Raw genomic sequence first — 21,664 nt, 5'->3', positions numbered from 1 at the left:
CATCTTAACCATCCCTTACCCAACTTTGTCCCTCCCCTCCCCCTAACAAAAACATCAACTCCCTCTTCTGAGGTATAAGTGGAGCACACATCAGGGCAGATGTTACCCTGCCTTGTCTTTATGCACTAACGTGCCAGCCACCTATGCTAGTAAGTAATCATATCACTTTTCTGATGGATACAACTACCTGTGGATTCCTCACCTAATGAATACTCCCATGGCGCCAGCATTCGACGGAAATCTTCTTACTAGTCTCTGCACGTCGACGAGGACGTCACTCTAGCCCACGCGACGCCGTCTGACGTCATACAGGCAATAAGAGGTCCTCGACGACGTGCGGACGTCAGTTCCCTTTTTTCCGTGCATTCGAAACGGTTATCTTCGAGGGAGCAACTGTTACTTTTTTGGTTACAGTGTATTTTTGCTGCGTAGTCTTTCGCTGTGGTAATAATGTCGCAGAGAAAGTCTGGATTTAAGCCTTGTCGTGAGTGTGGAGGCAAGATGTCGGTGACGGATCCTCATTCCGATTGCCTTTGGTGTTTGAGCTCCGACCACGACGTCTCGACTTCTGATTCATGCCAGCACATGAATCCAAAGGCCCTCAAGGAACGTGAGGCGAAGCTGTTTATGGCTAAATTGAAGGAGAAGCATCACAAGAAGTCTTCTTCTCCAAGACATCGGCGTCATCGAGACTCCCGGCGCCGTAGAGAATCTCGGCGTCATTCGAAGGAGACTCGTTCCAGGTCTTCGGATCAGCGCCGAAGGACATGGGAGATCAGTCCCACGGTTACGCCGCATCCTTCGACGCCGTTGCCCTCTCCGGCGTCTCCAACTTCACCTGGACAGGCGTCGGTGATTGAGGTATTGGAGCCTCAGGTGTTTTCTCCGGCGCAGACGCCGAGGCCGGCGTCGGGGTCGCCTCCGAGACAGGCACCTCAGTATCCGGCTTTTCCCACCCCTGGAGCCGATAGTTCCGCTTTCTTGAATGCGATGTATGCCATCTTCCAACAGATGGCTCCAGGGGGTGCTCCGGCTGGGCCTTTGGCCTTTTCTTTGGGTGATCCTGCGCCTCTTCGGCCGGCACCCTTTATGCCCTTTCTCCCTTTTGGGAACGTGGGCTCGGCGCCAGTGTCGGCGCCGGTGGCCGCTCCGGTGGCGTCAGAAGGATTGGCCCCGGGGATTTCCATCCCGTCGACGTCGAAGTCGGGATTTCGGCCTGTGACTCCGGTGGGTCCATCTGCTTCAGCTGCTCTTTTGTCGGCGCCGAAGTTACCTGTGGCGCCGGACGCGGCGTCGGTGGCTTCTGAAGATCGGCGCCGATCTTCGACTTCGGCGGAGGCATTGTCGACTCCGCGTATTGAACAGCGACTTCATTCCAGGAGACGTGCTCTCCATGTAATAGAAGAGCAGGAGTACCAACGAGCCCTGGAGGATATCCAGACGGGACTGGATACCACCGACTCGGTAGCCAGAGCAATGGGCACAACTGTGGTGGCAAGGAGACAGGCCTGGCTCCGTAACTCGGGCTTTTCTGCAGATGTACAGTCCACATTGTTGGATCTCCCGTTTGATGGGGACAAACTGTTTGGAGCCAAGGCTGATTCGGCCTTGGAACGTTTTAAGGAAAGCAGGGCCACGGCTAAGTCGTTAGGGCTCCAAGCTCCTTCTTCCACGGCCTCTTCCAGATTTTTCAGGAGGTTTCGTGGATTTGGGCGTGGCTCTTCCTCCTCTTCCTTTCGGGGAAGATATCAGCAACCTGCCTCTTCCCATCCCTATAGATCTTTTAGGGGGAGAGGTAGGGTCCGCACCAGAGGAGCCTCTCAGCAGCACTCTGCCTCTTCCTCATCCTCTGGCGGGGTGCAGCAGGGGAAGCAGCCTTAGGCTTCCACCATTTCCCACTCACTCCTCTCCTGTAGGGGGAAGATTACAGCATTTTCTCACCAAATGGAAGACTGTTACAACGGACACTTGGGTTCTCAGTATTGTGGGAAAAGGCTACACCCTTCCCTTTCGGGAGTTCCCGCCCCTCATCCCGCCCCGCCCTTCTTATTGTTCAGAAGAACACCTCCTGTTGCTAGAACAGGAGGTACAAGCCCTCCTTTCCAAGGGCGCGGTGGAGTTGGTCCCAGAGCAGGAAAGGGGTCGAGGATGTTACTCAAGGTATTTCCTGATTCCCAAGAAGGATGGTCGTTTGAGCCCAATTCTGGACCTGAGGATCTTGAATTGGTTCCTCAAGCAGGAAAAATTCAAGATGCTGACCCTAGCACAGGTGCTTTTGGCGTTGAACAAGGAAGACTGGATGGTGTCTGTCGACTTGCAGGATGCTTACTTTCATATCCCGATACTCAAGTCACACAGGAAGTATCTCCGGTTTGTGGTGGGATCGCAACACTATCAGTTTGCGGTCCTTCCGTTTGGTCTTACTTCAGCAACTCGAGTCTTCACGAAGGTGATGTCGGTGGTTGCGGCAGAACTCAGAAGGAAGGGGATAGCAGTATTCCCTTACTTGGACGACTGGTTGATCAAAGCCAAGTCCCCGGAGCTTGTGTCGCATCATCTGCAGTCAACAACCCAGTTGTTGTTCGACCTGGGTTTTTCGGTGAACGAGCCCAAATCTCACCTAGAGCCCTCTCAGCGCCTCCTGTTCATAGGGGCAGTACTGGATACAACATTGGGTCGGGCCTTTCCTCCGCCTCAGCGGATTCAAGATATTCAGGATTTGGTTCCAATGTTTCAAAATGGAGCGGTAGTTCCAGTTCTCAAGGTCCTTCGTCTGCTCGGTCTTTTTGCCTCCTGCATTCTGTTGGTCACGCATGCTCGCTTGCACATGAGGGCTCTTCAGTGGTGCCTCCGAAGGCAGTGGTCTCAACACAAAGGGGATCTAGAGGGTACTGTCAAGATCTCCAGAGATGCTGCTGTGGATTTGAGGTGGTGGATTGCAAGCAACAATCTTTCACAAGGAAAGCCGTTCCAGCAGTCGCCACCAGTGGCCACAGTCATAACGGATGCTTCCACTCTAGGGTGGGGAGCTCATCTGGGGGATCTGGAGATCAAAGGTCTTTGGTCTCCAGAGGAACAGATGTTTCACATCAATCTGTTAGAGTTACGGGCTGTACGTCTGGCTCTCAAGGCCTTCCTCCCTTCCCTTCGTGGTCAGTCGGTACAGGTCCTAACGGACAATACTACCATGATGTGGTACATAAATAAGCAGGGAGGAGTGGGGTCGTACCTTCTCTGCAGAGAAACTCTTCGACTATGGTCCTGGGCAAAGGACCATCAGATTTGCTTGATAGCAAACCATCTGGCCGGAGTCTTGAACGTGCGTGCGGACAGTCTCAGTCGCCATTTCTCGGCAGACCACGAGTGGCGTCTCCATCCAGATCAAGTCCGTTTAATCTTCCAGAGGTGGGGGTTTCCTCGGGTAGATCTGTTTGCCACTCGAGAGAACGCGCATTGTCCGTTGTTCTGCAGCCTCCAGTATCCGATGCAGGGAGCGTTGGGGGACGCGTTTCAAATAACCTGGTGCGGCCAGTTGCTTTACGCGTTTCCTGCCATACCCTTGATTCCTCGAGTATTGAGGAAGATTCGCCAGGACCGGGCTCTAGTCATCCTAATAGCTCCGGATTGGCCAAGGAGGGTATGGTACTCCGACCTTCTCCAACTCTCAATGTGCCCTCCGCTCCGTCTCCCTTTCAGGGCAGACCTCCTCTCGCAGTCGCAGGGGCAGGTTCTACACCCCAACCTCCAGAGTCTGCACCTACATGCCTGGAGATTGAACGGGGCAACCTGAGTTCCTTCTCTCTCCCGCCTGAGGTAGTGGATGTTATATTAGCGGCCAGGCGACACTCCACTAAATCTATCTACGCTAATAGGTGGTCTAAATTTGTTGCGTGGTGTGGAGAGAGGCAGATTGATCCTTTGCATTCTCATCTATCGGACGTTTTGTCTTTTGCTCTGTCTCTAGCGCAGAAAGGTTGTGCAGTGGCTACCATTAAGGGTTATTTATCGGCCTTGTCAGCCTTCATATGTCTTCCAGACCAACCATCTTTATTTAAATCCCCTATTGTTATCAGATTCCTGAAAGGTCTTCTAAATAAATATCCTCCAAAGCCATTCGTTATGCCGCAATGGGATTTGTCCTTGGTCCTGACTTTTCTTATGGGGTCCCCTTTTGAACCTATGCATTCTTGCCCCTTAAGGTATTTGGTTTTAAAAACAGTCTTCTTGATAGCTATAACATCAGCAAGGAGAGTGAGTGAGTTGCAGGCCTTATCAGTAAAGCCCCCTTATACAACTTTTTATGGGGATAAGGTGGTGTTGAGGACCAAGGCTGCTTTCCTCCCGAAGGTTGTTTCACCCTTCCATTTGGCTCAGGCAATTACTTTGTCCACGTTCTATCCTCCGCCTCATCCTTCCAAAGAGGAAGAAAGACTGCACCGTCTGGACCCAAAGAGAGCGTTGAGCTTCTTTATTGATAGAACAAAGGATTTCAGGCTGGAGGATCAGCTGTTTATTGGATACGTGGGCAAGAGGAGAGGAAAGGCAGTCCACAAGAGAACACTATCCAGGTGGGTTGTTCTTTGCATTAAAATCTGTTACTCTTTGGCAAAGAAGGATCCTCCTGAGGGCATTAGAGCTCATTCCACCAGAGCTAAGTCGGCCACTTCGGCCTTGGCCAGGGGTGTTCCTGTGGTCGACATCTGCAAGGCCGCAACTTGGTCGTCCCTTCACACTTTTGCAAAACATTACTGTTTGGATTCTGAGGTTAGAAGAGACGGCCATTTTGCACGGTCAGTGCTGCAGGATTTCTTGGTTTGACCATTTAGGCACCCACCGCCGGGCGTGGTACTGCTTTGGGACTCTATTCATTAGGTGAGGAATCCACAGGTAGTTGTATCCATCAGAAGAACGAGTTACTTACCTTCGGTAACGACTTTTCTGGTGGATACATTAGCTACCTGTGGATTCCTCACGGTCCCACCCGCCTCCCCGTTGCCTTTCTGGTCTTACCAAGTAATCCTTGAGTGTGCTCCTCTTGGTCTTTGAGGGTGCAATAGATGTTGTATATAATATATTTATATATATGTATATATGTATATATCTTTGTGTATATACTTGATGTGTATATATATTTTAAAAAGAGAGAGTTATATATATATATATATATATATATATATATATATATATATATATATATATATATATAAAAGATTTACAGTTATTCATGCAATGTTGTGTATTTTTACAATATAATGGGATGTTGCCTTGCTCTTTCATTGCATTGCCTGGTTGTTCTCATGCACGTAAAAAATGATTGGTACTGACGTCCGCACGTCGTCGAGGACCTCTTATTGCCTGTATGACGTCAGACGGCATCGCGTGGGCTAGAGTGACGTCCTCGTCGACGTGCAGAGACTAGTAAGAAGATTTCCGTCGAATGCTGGCGCCATGGGAGTATTCATTAGGTGAGGAATCCACAGGTAGCTAATGTATCCACCAGAAAAGTCGTTACCGAAGGTAAGTAACTCGTTCTTCGCTCCCATAGTGAGCCCAGATCACCCAATAACGAACAGTACAGGTTAACTCTCCGTTCCATTGTATCACAAGAACCTCATCTTCTGCAGTCCTGATAGTGCATCGAAGATGGCAGTAGCAGCCGACACACCACCCTCTTACCGCTACCTACATGTCCTCATCTGCGGCAGCTTCAGCTCCGCCGCTCGCCCTTCTGCGCTTCACAAAGTGTTCCAGTTTTTTAGGGTCTGTGAAAACAATTGGACTACCATCCATGTCGACTCAGAGTACAGGATGCTCTACCCTGCCAAACTAAAAGTACATGGACCGTAATAGTTTTTTCCCCTCAATAATTGTTCTCCTCGTCTCCTGCACCTGTACTGTAAAATCCGGATAAACGATAACGTCACCCCTTCATATTGCAATTGTTTAAGTTCTCTTTCCCGGAGTAGGGCAGCATCGTGATCCCTAAAGTTCAATAGCCTAGCGATGATGGGGCGCGGAGGGGCCCCCGGAGGCGGACGAGCCGCTAACGATCTGTGCGCCCTCTCTACTACAAATAGGTCCGAAAAGGTAGTGCGTCCTAGTAGTAGCACCAGCAATTGTTCGATGTAGCTTTCCATGTTTGTAATCGCAGTGGATTCTGCCAGGCCCACTATTCGTAGATTATTCCTTCTGGACTGGGCTTCCATGTCCTCCACCTTTAGTTTGAGCGCACTCAGTTCTTTGCTGAGTTTCATTTGGCCGCCCGTTAGTTCAGTTTGCCCGTCTTCAGTTGTTGACACTCTCTTCTCCACATGATCCAATCGCTCCGCATGCTTATCTATGCGTTCAGACATTCTGTCCATTCGGTATGCGAGGGCGTCGATCTTCCCGTCTATCTGATTTAGACTGTGCTGCATTGACACTAGGAGCCGCCTTAAATCCTGTTCTTCCCTGGGAGTGTCTTCCTGGCCTTTCTCTGAGCACGTCTCAGTTCCATCTCCTGCTGGGCCTTGAGTCTTCCGTCGTTCAAATTGCAGTCTGGCTTGCATCCTGTCTGTCGTGCCCATGTTTTAGGTGGTGTATAGAGTCACTTCGCGGTTCCAAAAAGCAAGCACCACCAGCGCACCCCGGCTCGCGACAGTGAACTCACCCCCGATGGATGGTGTTGCGCGCTGATTATTACTGATGTTAGAGGCAATCACCCAGTTTCTCTTGGCTGCGCACTGAAAGCGCTACGTTCCTCGTTCAGCCCCTTTAATGCTCCAGTCGCGTTAAAACAAAGTGCGCCAACATTGGGGCCCTCCAACGGCACTAGCGGCCCCCAGGGTCAACCAGCTCCCACACTATGCCGTCTTCTCCATCGTTCTCCGTCGCCCTTATTGCGCCGCTTCCAATTGTTCTCAAAATGCCTTCTTTGACCTGGGGGGAGGGAGGGGGTGCTCATCTACACCCGCACGCCGTGCTACTCCATCGCACTCGCACCCCCGTAACTCTCGCCGGGCCTCCTCACCGCATCCCCTCTCGCGCCATCTAAGTTTTCTCCACGGGAGCCACCGGCCGCCGCGGGGCACGCGGGCCGTCCCACCTCTCTCCGCCGCTACGGGCTCTCGTCTCCAGACGTCCGTCCCCTGGGGCCGCACCCGTCCGTTACGGCGGCCCACCACGCGTCCAGCTCTAAGCAAGCCGCTGGCGCCTCTCGCACCACAGGGCTCCAGTTCGTCTTTTTTTTTTTCAGGAAAAAGGGGCATCCGCACACGCCTGCTCCTCGTAGCTATCCTTGGCAACACTCCTGGTAGCAAAACACGAATGTGACATGTAGGATTGTGGACGGATTTTACGGTGGCTGGCAGAGCTTTACTACAGCGCGGCCATCTTGTAGCCGGGCAAGCTCGGCCCCCTGCAGACTACATCACTTACATAATGATCTAGTAAGCATATATAGACGCTAAATGTAATGCAGACTTTGAACACTGCCTCAGTGAGGGCTGCTCCAGCTGCCCAGCTTTTGACTACACCGGGGATAAACCTCATAATTACCAATGCAATTATGAGTAAGGCTCCCACCAAACGTGAAGAAATTCAGTTTTGGATTGTACAAAATACTGCCCACCTGGAAGCAGTGTTTCCCCCATATGGGACCCCAAGATAAACACAGAATCCTCACAAAATGCTTGCCATTTGGGATTGTTCCTTCCATAGATGCCTGCTCTACTTGGGGCACAGTATTTGCTGCAATTGATACAGCGACATGGCACACCAACACTTTCAAATCTTCAGGAAGTGTTAAAACAAATACAAAATGAACACAAGGTTGCTCCTGCTTTGGATGTGAAGATGAAATTAATGGTCAATTTTGCCACAGTCTTGTCAATTATTTTAAGTACTATTAAAGAGGAAGCGGCAGCACTTGCAATACGCCAGATGCTCAAAGATGTTCCTCAAATAGATTAGGAACGTCAGCTACCAAATATTATTTCCATTAAAGACTGACATGCTTAAAGCAAAACACTTACACCCATGTGAAAATAAAACAAATTTGGTAATTCGGGTCATACTGGTGCCATTGGTTTCACATATGTCATATTTAATGAAGGTACCCATTTCGTAGAAATCACACTTTTATTTAAGTGCAGCAATGTGCTTTGCCCGAACAGAAAAAAATACTGACTGCAGTTCAGATGGCGGTCATGAAGGAGAGACCATTAGCCCTGAGTAAATGCATTATTGTCGTTACCCCAATCCTAGCCGTTGAGTCTGTTACCAAAGCCAGCATTTTTGATCCAAAACTACAGACCAAGGAATTTCTCCAATATGAACTTGAGTGCCCCATGTGCACTAATGTCATGTCCCTTGATCATTACTGAATCATCATTTATATTGATGGTTTAACTCAGCCAGCTGTAGGTACTATATACCAATGCTCCATGGCTTGCACAGCCGTCTGTGAAGTTATGAGGGTTGGTAACTTCCACCCTCTACAAATCTACACTCAGTTCATAGGGGATTTCACAGCTTGCTGAGCGTAAAGCATTGCTTTTGACACTGGAACCTATGGATTCTGATCTTCCTACACTTATTGTGTGTGATTCAGATAATTGTGTCCAGTCCCTTAATGAAAACTTGCATTACTGGCGCCTTAATGGGTTCAGAGATTTAAAAGGAAACACCATATCACAAATGTTTGTGGGGGGAAATGGCAGGTTTTAAAGACAAATTGTCATGGGCTCATGTAATACATTCATTGGGCGACCAGTGTGTTGGAATAAACGTAGGAAACTCATTGGCTGATGAAGCTGCCAAATTTGCAGTTGCAACGGAATCTGTTGCTGCGATAACTTATCATATAAGGGTTGATTAAATTTTGGCTGCTGTGAATGCTTTGACTGACTCTAAGCCTTTACCAGAAGCATACCCTACCAAATATTCCTACCATTTAAGTGCCCAAACATTGCATTTGTACCAATAGCAGGGATGGGTGATCGTGTGATATCCAACCAAGATCGCAAGCTAGAATTGATCAGAGCAGTTCAAAAGGGTGTTGCTTCTTTCCATGCTGGTTTGACAGCTACCATCTCTTTTTCAAAAACACATACAAACAGTATGGCCTTATCTGTAACATCTGTCAACAAATTAAAGGTTCCACCATCAAACGCCCACCGCAGACACCCCACTTAATATCATACTAGCCTATGCTAGTATGATAGCATTCCATTACAATAGTGACCTGCTGTGGGAATGTACTTTCCCTACCATGCAAGAGATAAAAGTAGCACATTTGTGGCCTCACATTGCTACTTATAATGTCAGTTTTGAGAAGCTAAGCAAACTAAAAGCACTATTATTACAAAAACATGTGGCACTCACATCTGCCAGTGAGACATATGGACCTGCAAGTGTCAACGCCCTCAGCTGAGATATAGTCTCTCTTAAATATGAACTTTCCAAGACACTTTGGTGAAATGGTGAGTCATATTTTTAAAGCATCTAGCACTGGAGGGATTGTTCACTTTTTAAGGCTGTTGGATCTGATTTTGTAAGTACATTCCAGACTGTCTTTGGTGCAATTCCTTCACCCATTCACTCACTTTTTTCGAGTGTTTTTTAAAAGTTTCCCTATTGTTTTGGAACGAATTGGCAGTATCTTGCGGCTGCTATTTTTAATTCACCATGGTTACCCCATCTCAACTAAGAAGAGTGATGGAGCGCCCGACAGCCCAGTTGTGTCATGAATGTATGATGCAGTACTTTGGAGTTGCACTATTGGAAGAACTTCATAAGGACTGGACACTGTCATTTCGACCACTATTCTGCTGTGTGCAGCCTATTTTACGTTGCTTATGGTGCTCCTTCCAACATGCACTGTAAGTGTGTCTTGTCCAGCAACAGGTATGGTCTGTGGGCATATACCAGATGTTGTTCTCGATAAAGGTTCATTACTGGAATTGTCCCCTGAGATTGCTGTTACTTCATGACGCCTTCTATGAGCCACCCTTCATGGATTATGTTGCTTTGGCTCCCGGTGCCCTGACATCTGGTACAGCATGGAGTGCTGCCTCCTCAGCTATGGCTGAGACTACGGATTATGTGTGCTCCTTTAACCTTTTAAATGAGGCTCTAGTGCATTTATCGTCTCCCAAAGTGTGGTCTGTCCTGGATTCCATCTCCCCTGCTATGTTCGTTAGTCTCATGAGGGATTCTGATGACTTTTAATTGGCCCTTAGTCTTGAGACAACAAACTGTTATGGTCTTATGCTTTGGCTTGTTCTGGTTGTTGTCATGGACCTTTTTTTTTTTTACACTTTGGTTTTAGATTTATAGTTCATACTCCTTTGATTAGCTGAAAGTTTTTATATATTTAAATACTTTATAAGTGTTATACTTGTTTATTTAGGTATTACACTCTGCACTCCTGTTCCAGCAAGGAGAGGTTGTTGTAGGACCCCCCTTAACACCTAGATTGGGCACCCTTAGTTTAGCATTAGTCCCATAACCTGTGCTTTTTACACTAATTTGCATTTTATTCATATTTTTTTTAGCAGAGCCTGCTGTTAGCATGTTGTTTTTATATTTTAATCAGCTACCTCTTTCTAGGAAGATGGAGTTCGCACTGCACATTTTATCAAGCCATTGTACAACGTGCACTCTGTGCCCTGTTCAAGGCCGTCATGTACGGTACGTGATATGCTAACTTGTATTGCCAGTCCAGGAGCCAGTCCCTATTCACTAGACACATCAGTACTTTAGGCCTGTTTCACAAACTCTGTATAGGTTATTATATACACAGCATATAGGCTTAAGGAGGGCAAAGGGCATTATAGTCATGGGCATTCTGGGACACATGCCATACAACCAAAAGCTTTGCTGATCCTGACCTCAACTCTTCAGCTTCTCAAGAGGATTGCCATCCAAACAACAGACAGACCCTTGTTATGCTAATGAGGTATGGGGTTGGGGCTACTCCGTTAGATCAGAACAGGCAGAAGGGTTACAACCCCTATGCTCTAATATCTAGACATAGGGTTTAGGCAGGACTCTCCAGGTTTTCTAGAATCATACAAAATAGTGGGGTTGTTTATTCTTGTTACACTGGTTGTAATGATGATAACCGTATTATGTTTTATCTGTCTTTACATCACCGCTCGTGCTTTTACACTAGGCAGTTGCTTCAATAAATGTATTGAAACCTAGTTTGCATCTTGTGTGTGGCCTTGACATGTGTGAGTAACAGTGAAAGGAGTATGATCAGTTACCACAACTTCCCTGAGGAGTCAAAATGTTTGGTTTAGATTGCCACAAATCACCTCTTTGTTTCCAGTGCCGGTTGAGGAACTACAGAATAGTCAGGAGTTAGGTCGGCAGCTTCCAAAAGATGTGGGGATGTCTCAGTCTCCCACACTGGGTCGTGCTGCCACCCTAAACACGTAATCTTCTTACCATAATAGTAACTGCATGACCACAGCAACTCTAAACAGTCCAAGAGAGATGCGTGTCCTCCTTAGGAGAGAGTAGGAATGGTGTTGCAGACAGAACCTCCTTAAAGAAATTCCCTCACATCAGGAGTTACTAAACCAAATAAATGTCACAGATGCCTCATTAACAGGTTGGAGAACTCACTTTCAAGATCTAGCCATTCAGGGGTTGTGGTCAAAAAATATCTCTACCACATAAATGTCCTAGAAATAAAAGCAGTCAACCTAGCCCTTAAAACTTTCCAACCATAGGTAAAAATGAGCAGAATTTTATTCCAAACGGACAATACCACAACAAAGCCTTACCTCACAATCAAGGCGGCGCCAGGTCCAAAATTCTATCACTGGCAACCCAACTGATTTGTAATTCGTTACTAGTGTGAAGTAAGTGAAAGTCATCCTTCCGAGACTAGAGCTTCCCAAATAAAGATCTCTTTGCAACAGAAACACATGCAAAATGCCCAAATTATGCCTTGAATACATGGGAACTACAAACTTTGGTAATGCCCTTTTGATCAGTTATTCAGGAAGATTTCTTCATGCTTTTCTTCTGATAACACTTGTACAAACAGCATTAAACTGAGACAGTGCAATATGACAACGAAGAATGGCCAAGATAATGGTAGTATAGAGAACTTCTTCACCCATCTGTCAAACCCCACAAAAAGCAGCAGTTCAAACAGAACCTGCTTTCCAGAATGCAAGGATGGACTCTATTCCCCTCCCCAATGTGTCCTTGTTGAATTTAGGAGCATGGCTTCTGAAATCATACAATATGCAATTTGAATTCACCACATGTACGAGCATTCTTAAGGAGGTTAAACTCCAATCTGCCAGAGCACCATATATATGAACATAGAAAATATGTGGTATATGGTCCTTAAACAATGGCCTTTACACCATTCTTTATTAAGAAGTCATTGTACCGTATTTACTTCATCTGGCCAAGGCAAAGCAACAACATTTTATTAAAGGTCAGTTCATATAGAAGAGGATGTAGCATAAAATCCTTTTTTACTGTTCCTGTAATGTGAATTCTTGGAAGGGTTGAGGACTTTTCTCGATTTAGACTCCCACCACCTTCTTGGGAACTGAATCTGGTTGTGTCAAAATGAATGCCTCCCCCTTTTGGGCCTATACATAAGGCCTCTTTGGACAGCTTTCTAGGAAGTTTATCTTTTTAGTAGCAGTTACTTCTGCAGGAAGAGATTCAGGCTCTCTTCAGCAGCTGAGCCTTACACAGTTTTTCATAGGAATAGGACAGTCCTTAGAACATACTCTTCCTTTTTGCCTAAAGTAGTATCAGATTTCCATATAACTCAGGCTATTTCCTTACCAGTATTTTTCAACATTCCATCTTCTCAGTGGAAAATCTTTGCATTTGTTGGATGTGGTAGATGTTCACAAGTTGATTTAGATAGATATACCCAAAACAAACAAGTTATTTGTTATCTGTGGTGCTCTCAGGACCGGTGCAATCCATTGCTAGATGGATAATTTCTTACTGTTACCAATGAGCCAGCTAACCTCTTTTAGGAAGTCCTAGGGCTCATTCTACACATAGCAAAGCGGCATCTGCTGCTTGCTTAATGAATGAACCCTTAACAGAAATGTGTAATACAGCCACCTGGAAATCTTTACAAATTTTGACCAAACATTACTATATGGATGAAGATTAATTGACACATTAGTAGGTCAAGCAGCGTTAACGAATCTGAATTTCCATGTTAGTTACCCATAGTCAATGCTAATATTGTTTGATATTGTTCAGCATATTGATAACTGCAGCCTAGGGATATGCTTGCTATTCTTCTCTACGTTTATGGACATCAATGAGGATCCTAAAACTCAGAAGAAAATGTTACTTTCTTATAATCTTGATTCTGCATCTTAGAATCCTCTCTGCAGTCTTAAACAACCTACCTACCTTCTTGGTTGTCATTAGGTTTGGCTAATACGCCTCACATCATATAGTCCAAAAGAACTGAAGCTGTAAGGCAAACTGCCAGTATAATGCATTATGAGACAGGGAACAGTATTTTTTTTATAGACATGTTAACTCTGTGACCTCACAGACAGCCTTTCCCTACTTTTTTCCCTAACAGAGAAGGCAGGGAAAGATTATTTAGGAGACTGGGATATTTTCAGGTAGGTGGTCCAATGTGGTTTTAAGGCCTTTATAAATAGGGGTTTTCCATCTAGAAAAAATGCTTTTATGGTATACTTTGGAGTATGTGCAACCGGACTGTTTAACAATGCCTTGTCTACCCCAAGTAAAGATATACTTTCCCATTTTAAGTGTACCTACAGCCCCAATCTTAGGTGAGAATATTCAACACTTATAACTTCAGTGAGGATTCCTATTATGCATAACTAGGATTACAAGTAAATAATATATTCTTTTTACACCTCCTGCCCACTTGCTGCGCTAAACACAGCTTCTTACCTCATGGTAGTAAGTTGAGAAAGGAGATGTCTAAAAATGTCTTTTTGACATATTCCTCAGACTGTATGCAAATATCCACATCAGTAAACTGTGGTACAAATCCTTGGGCAGACTCTACTAAGTTCCATAAAAAGCGTTTCCAGAAGGACTACCAACCTTCGGGCTTGATGGACAGGGTACTAAGCCAAACATGGCATATGTCCCTTCTGCAGTTAATGTGCAGTGCATTGACTCTGATGCTCTTTTAGTATATGGATGGAACATCTGCTTCATTTTGATCGAGGATGAAGGTGGCAAATAAGCCAACAGATATGACAAATACATACACCTAGTTACTGAAGCCAGTGAAGACACAGTTGCTTAAATTGAATTTAACTACAAAAACAGGCATGGATTATGGTAAGTCTTTGGGCGAGAACTAATAAAAAGGTTTTCCAACTTAGATGGGGCAATTTGAAAAGCTGCATAGACAAGTCAGTTAATTGGCAAAGGAAGGAATGTATCCATGCACGGCCATTTACATTCCCATGCTACTACTAAGGATTGGCAGACTGTACTGCAGGGTTTGCAGACCCCTGTTGGACCCACAACCGGGTTTGCCGACCCATTACCTTGTTCACGTTCCCCACAAGAGGTCAAACAAGGGTCCAAGACACCTGGCTGCTGGTTTTCAGTCCTGTACCCTGGGTTTGTACACCATAATTGGAGAGCAGCAAATCGAAACCCAGTTTTTGTTGCATGATTATACCTATAAAACACATTTCAAATGTAATAATGTTGTACGTAGCTGATAACTATAACTCTTAATCACTACCATATTTTATGTTTTTAGATCTCTCTTGACAATGATTATTTGGGTCCACGTCGAATAGAAAGTCTCACAAAGGAAGATGCTGATTGGCAGCGAAAAGCCCACACAGCCGTCCTCTCTATTCAAGATCTAACAGTGAAATACTTTGAGATAACATCCAAAGCACAAAAAGGTGAAATGTGTGATGGCATTTATGGCTCTTAAGTGTTTATGAATACTTTCTGATAAAAGGAATTGGATGTTGAGTTCTTTGTCAAGCACTCACACCATTTTCACTGTTCTTAAAGCCTTTTGAAAGGATTAAGACTTAAATGTTACTTCAAATATGTTATTAGAGTTATTTCATTTTTACGATGAATGTGTTATTGTTTCTAGGAGTGCATTAAGCCTCTATGATTATTTTTTTGAAATAAATTCATTTAGATACCCTTCATTTCACTGTATGTTTTCACTAGACACTTGCACACAAAAATATGTACAATCAGTTGTTTCTGCTTCATTCTTGTGGAAGAACATATTACTCAGTGGCCAGAGACACTGGGTTTGGACTTCCTAGATCAACCCACTGTTACCTTTTGTCAAATGATTCTTGCATGCACTGTTACCAATTGGATGTCGTTTTTCATTGAACCTCTTTTCTGTCACAAATTTCTCTTAGCAATAGACCTTAATGTCTTGATGATCATAAAGTAATTTGAAACTAACTTTTAATGAGTATATTCAAACTTACTTTGTGAATAATAAAAATCATCACAACATGCATTATAGTAAAAAAATAAACATATGATTATGCAAAGACGCATTTCTCCTCTTATCGCTTAATTAACATTTGAAAAAGTTGAAACAAATGAGATTGTTACATGATTTTGCTTAAGAGGTCGACATTAAACAATCAAAGTTCAATATTAGATAAAAATAAGTTTTTGACTTAAACCTGAATGCTGTAAATGGAGCTTCAGAAAGCAGGGTCTTAGCTGATGCAACAGCATTATCCGATCTAGTTTTCTTCTGTGCAACCATGTATTCTTGATATAGCTTTTTCATGTTTGCTAATAGCTGGTTCAAAGTACTTAACCAAGCTGAAAATTAATTGTAAATCTTTGCCCATGACTCATGCTGTGGTCATATCTTTTATGATGCGGACACCCAGCCCTAAAAAGCATTCTCTTACGTAGCTTTATGTGATTCCCAGACCATACATTGTAAAGAACTGGGCAGCTTCAGTAGGACTTTGCCACTTGAGCATGCAATCTTTAAACCTCATCCTACTTTTCATGCCACTTGAGCATGCAATCTTTACATTTTCAACCTACTTTTCAGTTGTTTTGGTTTAGAGCCATGTTTCTATTTATTGATTAGGGTTAATACTCAAACTTAGTCATCCTGTCCGTTTTTCAAGGGGTGTTTGTAACTCGTAGTTTATGAATGTTCTTCTTCATTGCTTCACTTAGAAAGACATTAGTCATTTGTTTTTGAGCTACATTTGCTATCTCACTTTTAATGCTATCATCTGATGCCTGACCGAGAGGATTTATAGAATCCCAGTGCAAAGGACAGTTGGGCACTGTTCAACCCACATTTGATAAACCATATTGCATACAGACAACATGGCACATGCGCTTTATTGACAGTTATCCTATAGCTCCCAACAGCACTAACCATAACACAATACACAAACATCAAGCAGAACAAATAAAAAATAATTCCTTCCATGCACCGAACAGAGCCCAGGCACATTGTTTAGCTGTCATGTGACTCCCTGCAACACATTTCACCAATAGAAACCACCCATAAGCATCTGAAAGAACACATAGAGCTTGTATACTTGTTTATAGTTGCCTGGCACTCACAAGAGGGCTGTCCACCATCATACACCACAGGCAAACATAAAAGAGAACATGTTATCGAGAACACATAGGCAAAATGGTTCACTGAGTGATCAAGACAAAATTGTTTTTTTCACGTTTGCTGGGATATTAGAGTTTGGCTAGCAAAAAAAAGCTCTAAAAACATGTGTGTCTGCCAATGACACTCTGCTCTTGACTATTGTGAATGGTGGCTACCCACCAGTCAGAATGGTGTAAACGTTGGCAATTGATTTGATCATTTGAATGGAAGCTGATCAGAACTGTTGAATCGTAGGACCAGTCTAGCATTTCTGGCTGCTCACTCAGAGTGGATGTCTGTGATTAGTTATTTCTGACTGCCTGCTGTTCGTGACTGGATTGGCAGGCTGCCAGTCTTGCAGCAGTATGTGATGATCTGCAGGATACTGCTACGATTTACTTTTTCTGTCCATGGTTGCAGAAACTAATGCTATACATGCCCTAATAGTTTACTTCTGCTTCCTACTGACAACAAAACATAATGCCAGTCTCTGCTAACATAAACTCAATTGTGTTTACTTATACTGGGTGCTCCCTTGTGTCTGGACAAGGCTAAACCTCTCTGAAGAGCTATAATTATAGCAAAACACTAGTCGGTTTACTTTTATTCATTCCAGGTTGGCTTGAATAGCATTTTACTAATTCAAAGCTGTAATACTGTGCCTGGAGTGATAAAAAGCTTTTGTCATTTTATAGCGCAGCGTGGATAGCACTGTGCTAATCCTATGCTTAAAGACAACTTTGCTGTGTGAATGGTAAAGTTTTTTGTCTCTTTCTAGCTCGGCATGAATGGCACTCTGCTAATCCCATGCTTAAAAACATTGCTAGAAAAACAGACATTTGAGTTGAGCAGATTGAGTGTAGCTGGTGTTGTAGTGGTGTCTAGTTTTTGCATGGAAAGTTTCAGGATGATCCATCCAGTGGTGTAGAGGAAAAAGGGGGTCATAAAACGCAAATTCTCTGTGCATTTCTTATAGACTTCTTTAAGGAGGGCTACAGCAAAAACTGCTGAACCAATTTACACCAAATTTGGCAGGAAGGTAGGGACCACCATATCTCAGATTTCTGATGCATATTGTGTGTGAAGGGAGTATCCTGAGCTCTGATCAGTCTTCTTCAGATAAGTTGACTTTTTGTTTTTTCTTCCAAGCTTTCTTACAAGTATGGGAGGACTTCTATAATTTCTGTGGATTATAATTGCTGACCAAACAGTTGAGTCTGCTTCTTCTATAAAAAAAAAGCTATCAGCAGACCAAGTGAGGCCTGTGGGGGGACAAGAATCTCCAATTAAAAGATCCCCATTAAGAATATATTTGCTCCTTACATCCTAACCACAAGGACTGCAAGGTTTGCAGTACCATCTGCCTTCATATAGGCCCTCAAAGACATGGAGGGTAGAGTTATATTATGGTTTCAGAAATCAAAGGCATCAAATACTCTCTTCAGTGGGAATGAATCAGTAGGTTCCTCAAAGACATTGAAGAAACCCCTAAAAAGTGTTAAGTCACATCAAGTGCACTCTCCTAAGTTGACTTTTGTGGAGATACATGCTTAAAACCCACTGGAAAATAAAGTTGGGTACAAGGATGTGGTTGAGGAGGAGTGAGATGAAGGGGAAGATGTTTATCCTGCTTAAAACCCACTGGAAAATAAATTTGGGTAGAAGGATGTGGTTGAGGAGGAGTGAGATGAAGGGGAAGATGTTTATCCTGTTGGGCCTGAGGGACAAAGTGATGATCATGAGCCCAGAATTCAGCATTTTGAGAAACACCAGTATGACGGGTGGCACTGTAACTATGAGTCATATAAGGATGGTCCTTGATGCACAGATCAACCAGTTATTCAGGTACCACTGACATTAATTAAAGACCTTTGACAGATGTTTTCTAATTTTTATATGTGTTTTCCTGAACCAGCAACAGCTAATCCACGCAAGCAGCCATCCAGCTCATTGTAACTTCCTCAGTCAGGACCTCTGATTAAACTCAAGCTATTCACTCCTTTATATGTTCCACCAAGGCAAAGTCCTATAAAGCCTACATCACCACAGTCACCTCTTTTGACACACCAACTCACTATGACACATGTACTATGATCCGCAGAAAGTAGGGCAAGTGCAGAGATTTACGAGCCCAGAATTAGACTGTGCAGTACCAATATCTTAAAATGCTACTCCACGACTGTAGACTTTCCTCAGGATGGCATTGGAGGATTTCATCCATTTACTAAAGGTACATCCAAGAGGGTTTTAGCTATTCCAACCCATAAACTGACTCTTCCATGATAAGAAGCCTATACAAAAGGCCATCATGGCAATACCTATCATCACCAATATCTAATCCCAAGGCCAACAGTCATCCCTATTGAAGACAAGAAATACAGCACCTGAGGATACCCCTGCTTGCTTGAATGGGCATCCTCATGCAGATAGTGCTATGGAAGCAGCCCAGAGAAAAATAATAAATCCAGCATCTCAGTGCTCTGCACTACCTGTGAGAGAAGGCAGAAGGCTAGACAACATTGGGAATTATTTTTTCTGGGCTTCCAGTGTACTAGGAATTCTTAGCTGATAAGACAGACAGATATGGTTTGACTATGGGCCGCATCTAGAACTATTGCCAGAGGGTAAAGCTATCATGCATGTGTAGGATCTAACCTCAGCAATCTATGATGCTACGATGGACATTGCCACAACTCGATTCAGATAGCTTTCTGGGGCAGCTATTTTATGCATGCAAGGATGATTGTGTTTTACTTCTTTAAGGCCAGCGGTTCACAATAAGATCATGGATATGCCCTACTAAGGATAATCCTTACTCAGATAGCATAAAGATCTCCAGTCCAAAACAGATATGGACACTGCAAGATCACTGGGCGTTCAACAGTGGCAGTCTCTGTCCTCAAGTGTTGCTAGATATAGAGATATAAAGGTGAATATGAAGCCTACAGAAGCAACTGGCAAGTGTCACAAGGCCTTGTTGAGGGTGTAGTGTGTGGTCCATCCAGACCCAGTGTATGAACCAACTTCCAGCTTCAGAGACTCAAGGGATTACACTCGCCGCCAGAGCCAGGCGAGTCCGCATCCTCTCAGTACTGCAGCTTTCTGCACCAGTGTCAAAGAATCAGCATGGGTGTGCTGCAGCACAACTCTGTGCCCGAGCCAAGAAATACTCCTCAACTGCCTGCCGCTGCACCACTGCTTCTCTAAGTTAGCAGGTTTGCCCCAGAGTACTTGGTTCAGAAGACTGATTCACCCATAAATGAATAACACAGTAAGACAGTTTGCAGCTTGTAGTCCTGTAGATTCATATGCATCTCACCAGCCACCTTGGATGCAAGCTCACCTGATGTGTTATAATTCATACTCTTTCAAATCTATCCTTTCTCCAGTTCAGACATTGTAATGCTTTGTAATTTCACTCTTGAAATTATCCGTAGGGGTAAAACACAATGTGAGGCAGATTCTGTGTTATGGTTTCACTGTGTGGTATCGCAAGTCACCTTGAAACCAAAACTCGTCCTTAAAAGAACAACAACTTGTTACACTAATAGCTGAAGCATGAGATGACTGCAGAAGGCTAATCATGTGAATCTACAGCCCTACAAGCTGCAAACGTTTTGTTACAGGTATGTAAATTTTTTCTGAGTTTAGTAGTAACAGTACTTGTAAATAGTATTAGTGGTATTTTAAACTATTTTCTTCTTCTTCTTAGGGCCAAGCACGCGCAAACGCTCTGGACCATGTTGTAATCTCTATGTGGGATCTAACCAGGGCCATGTCACTCCCATCACTTTCATTAGTTCGTGGGCTTGCCTTTTAAAAACCTTTTCTATTTGTGAAAGGCATGAATACGTCATGCCTTTTCCGGTGTTGTTTAGCCCTCCTTCAGCGCACCGGTAAACTACTGATAACATACGAGGCTCTGTGTTTTCAGCTGTTTTCTGGACTACTTTATCTTTTCATTCCCTGTGCAGCGCGATCTTGCTGGGCAGAAGTCAAGCGCTTTTCATTTCATGGCGACCATCAGTTCGCATATGTGAAACTGTTTTACTTTTCATTATTAGTTTATGTGGCAAGAAAAGTCTGGTTAGGAGTTTACAACGCTAATAGCGCAAACGTGAGGCCTGTTGCATTGCAAATGCTTGTTTTATGTTGAGTACAAAAGCAATACAATGGATAGCATATAATAATAGCATCATCACAGGATTGATGCAAAAAGTTGCCAAATGGTCTGTTGAACAGCCCAGAATGTCTGTAACAAGCCAGGAGGTTACTCTCCAGCCATTGTTAAACAATGTAGGAGTTAATGGATTGGGGGAGCCCTGCGTTGGGTATTCGTTATAAGAAGCCAATCTCTGCAATAAGACGCCTGCCAAACTGCTTGACTAGGGTGTCCGATTTGGAACATGTCACCCACATGTGATTCCCAAAAGACTCCCACATCTCAGCTGTTTCCTCTGTAAAACTTGACCTGAAGGTGCTGATACTCTTTAAGGGGGATTCCCTTTGTATATATTTGGGTATGCGGAGAGGAATTTGGGTTCTGCAATAGCGATCCAGAGTGAAGCGCAACCTCTTATTAGAGTGTCAACAAGAGAGATTTGGGTACAAAAAGATTTCCTAAATTAAATTTATGTGTCTCATTTATCTGTGTCTTCCACCTTAAGTAAATGATGGCCAGTGAGCTAGCAGGCAGGCCATTGAAGTTGCACTGCAAGCTAATAATGCTCAAAATCTGGAGCACCTAAGCGTCCCCGGTGCCATGAGAAGCTTCAGCTTAGCCAGGACAGCCCTGAGTCTTCAATTATGCCATAATAATGCACCCATCATGGCATCCGAGGTCAGGAACACCCTCTTGGGTACCGGAATCAGGAGATTTGAAAATTAAAAAGTACTTTTGGTAACATTATCACCTTGGTAAGAGCTACTCGACCTAAACCGTCAGTGGAAGAGACCTTCAAAACGTAACTTTTGATCTAAGCAAGGACACTGGTTGCCTTAATTTACCATCAAACAAGTGTTTAATAATATGGTATACATTGATACCAAAGT

At 44.2% G+C, this 21,664-nt stretch overlaps 1 protein-coding gene across 2 annotated transcripts in view; it reads left to right on the top strand.

Annotated features, from left to right (window-relative positions):
• The window catches only part of JMY (junction mediating and regulatory protein, p53 cofactor), a 651,557-nt gene that overhangs the window by 154,021 nt on the left and 475,872 nt on the right, over positions 1–21,664 (top strand). For both annotated transcript variants that reach the window (XM_069223266.1, XM_069223256.1), the window contains exon 3: positions 14,747–14,897. In XM_069223266.1, the coding sequence (XP_069079367.1) occupies positions 14,747–14,897 (151 nt within the window). The remainder of the gene's footprint in view (positions 1–14,746; positions 14,898–21,664) is intronic.

This window comes from Pleurodeles waltl, chromosome 1_1, assembly GCF_031143425.1.
Source record: "Pleurodeles waltl isolate 20211129_DDA chromosome 1_1, aPleWal1.hap1.20221129, whole genome shotgun sequence".
Lineage (NCBI taxonomy): Eukaryota > Metazoa > Chordata > Amphibia > Caudata > Salamandridae > Pleurodeles > Pleurodeles waltl.
Note: the sequence above shows the minus strand (reverse complement) of the source record. Positions and strands in the feature narration are given on the sequence as shown.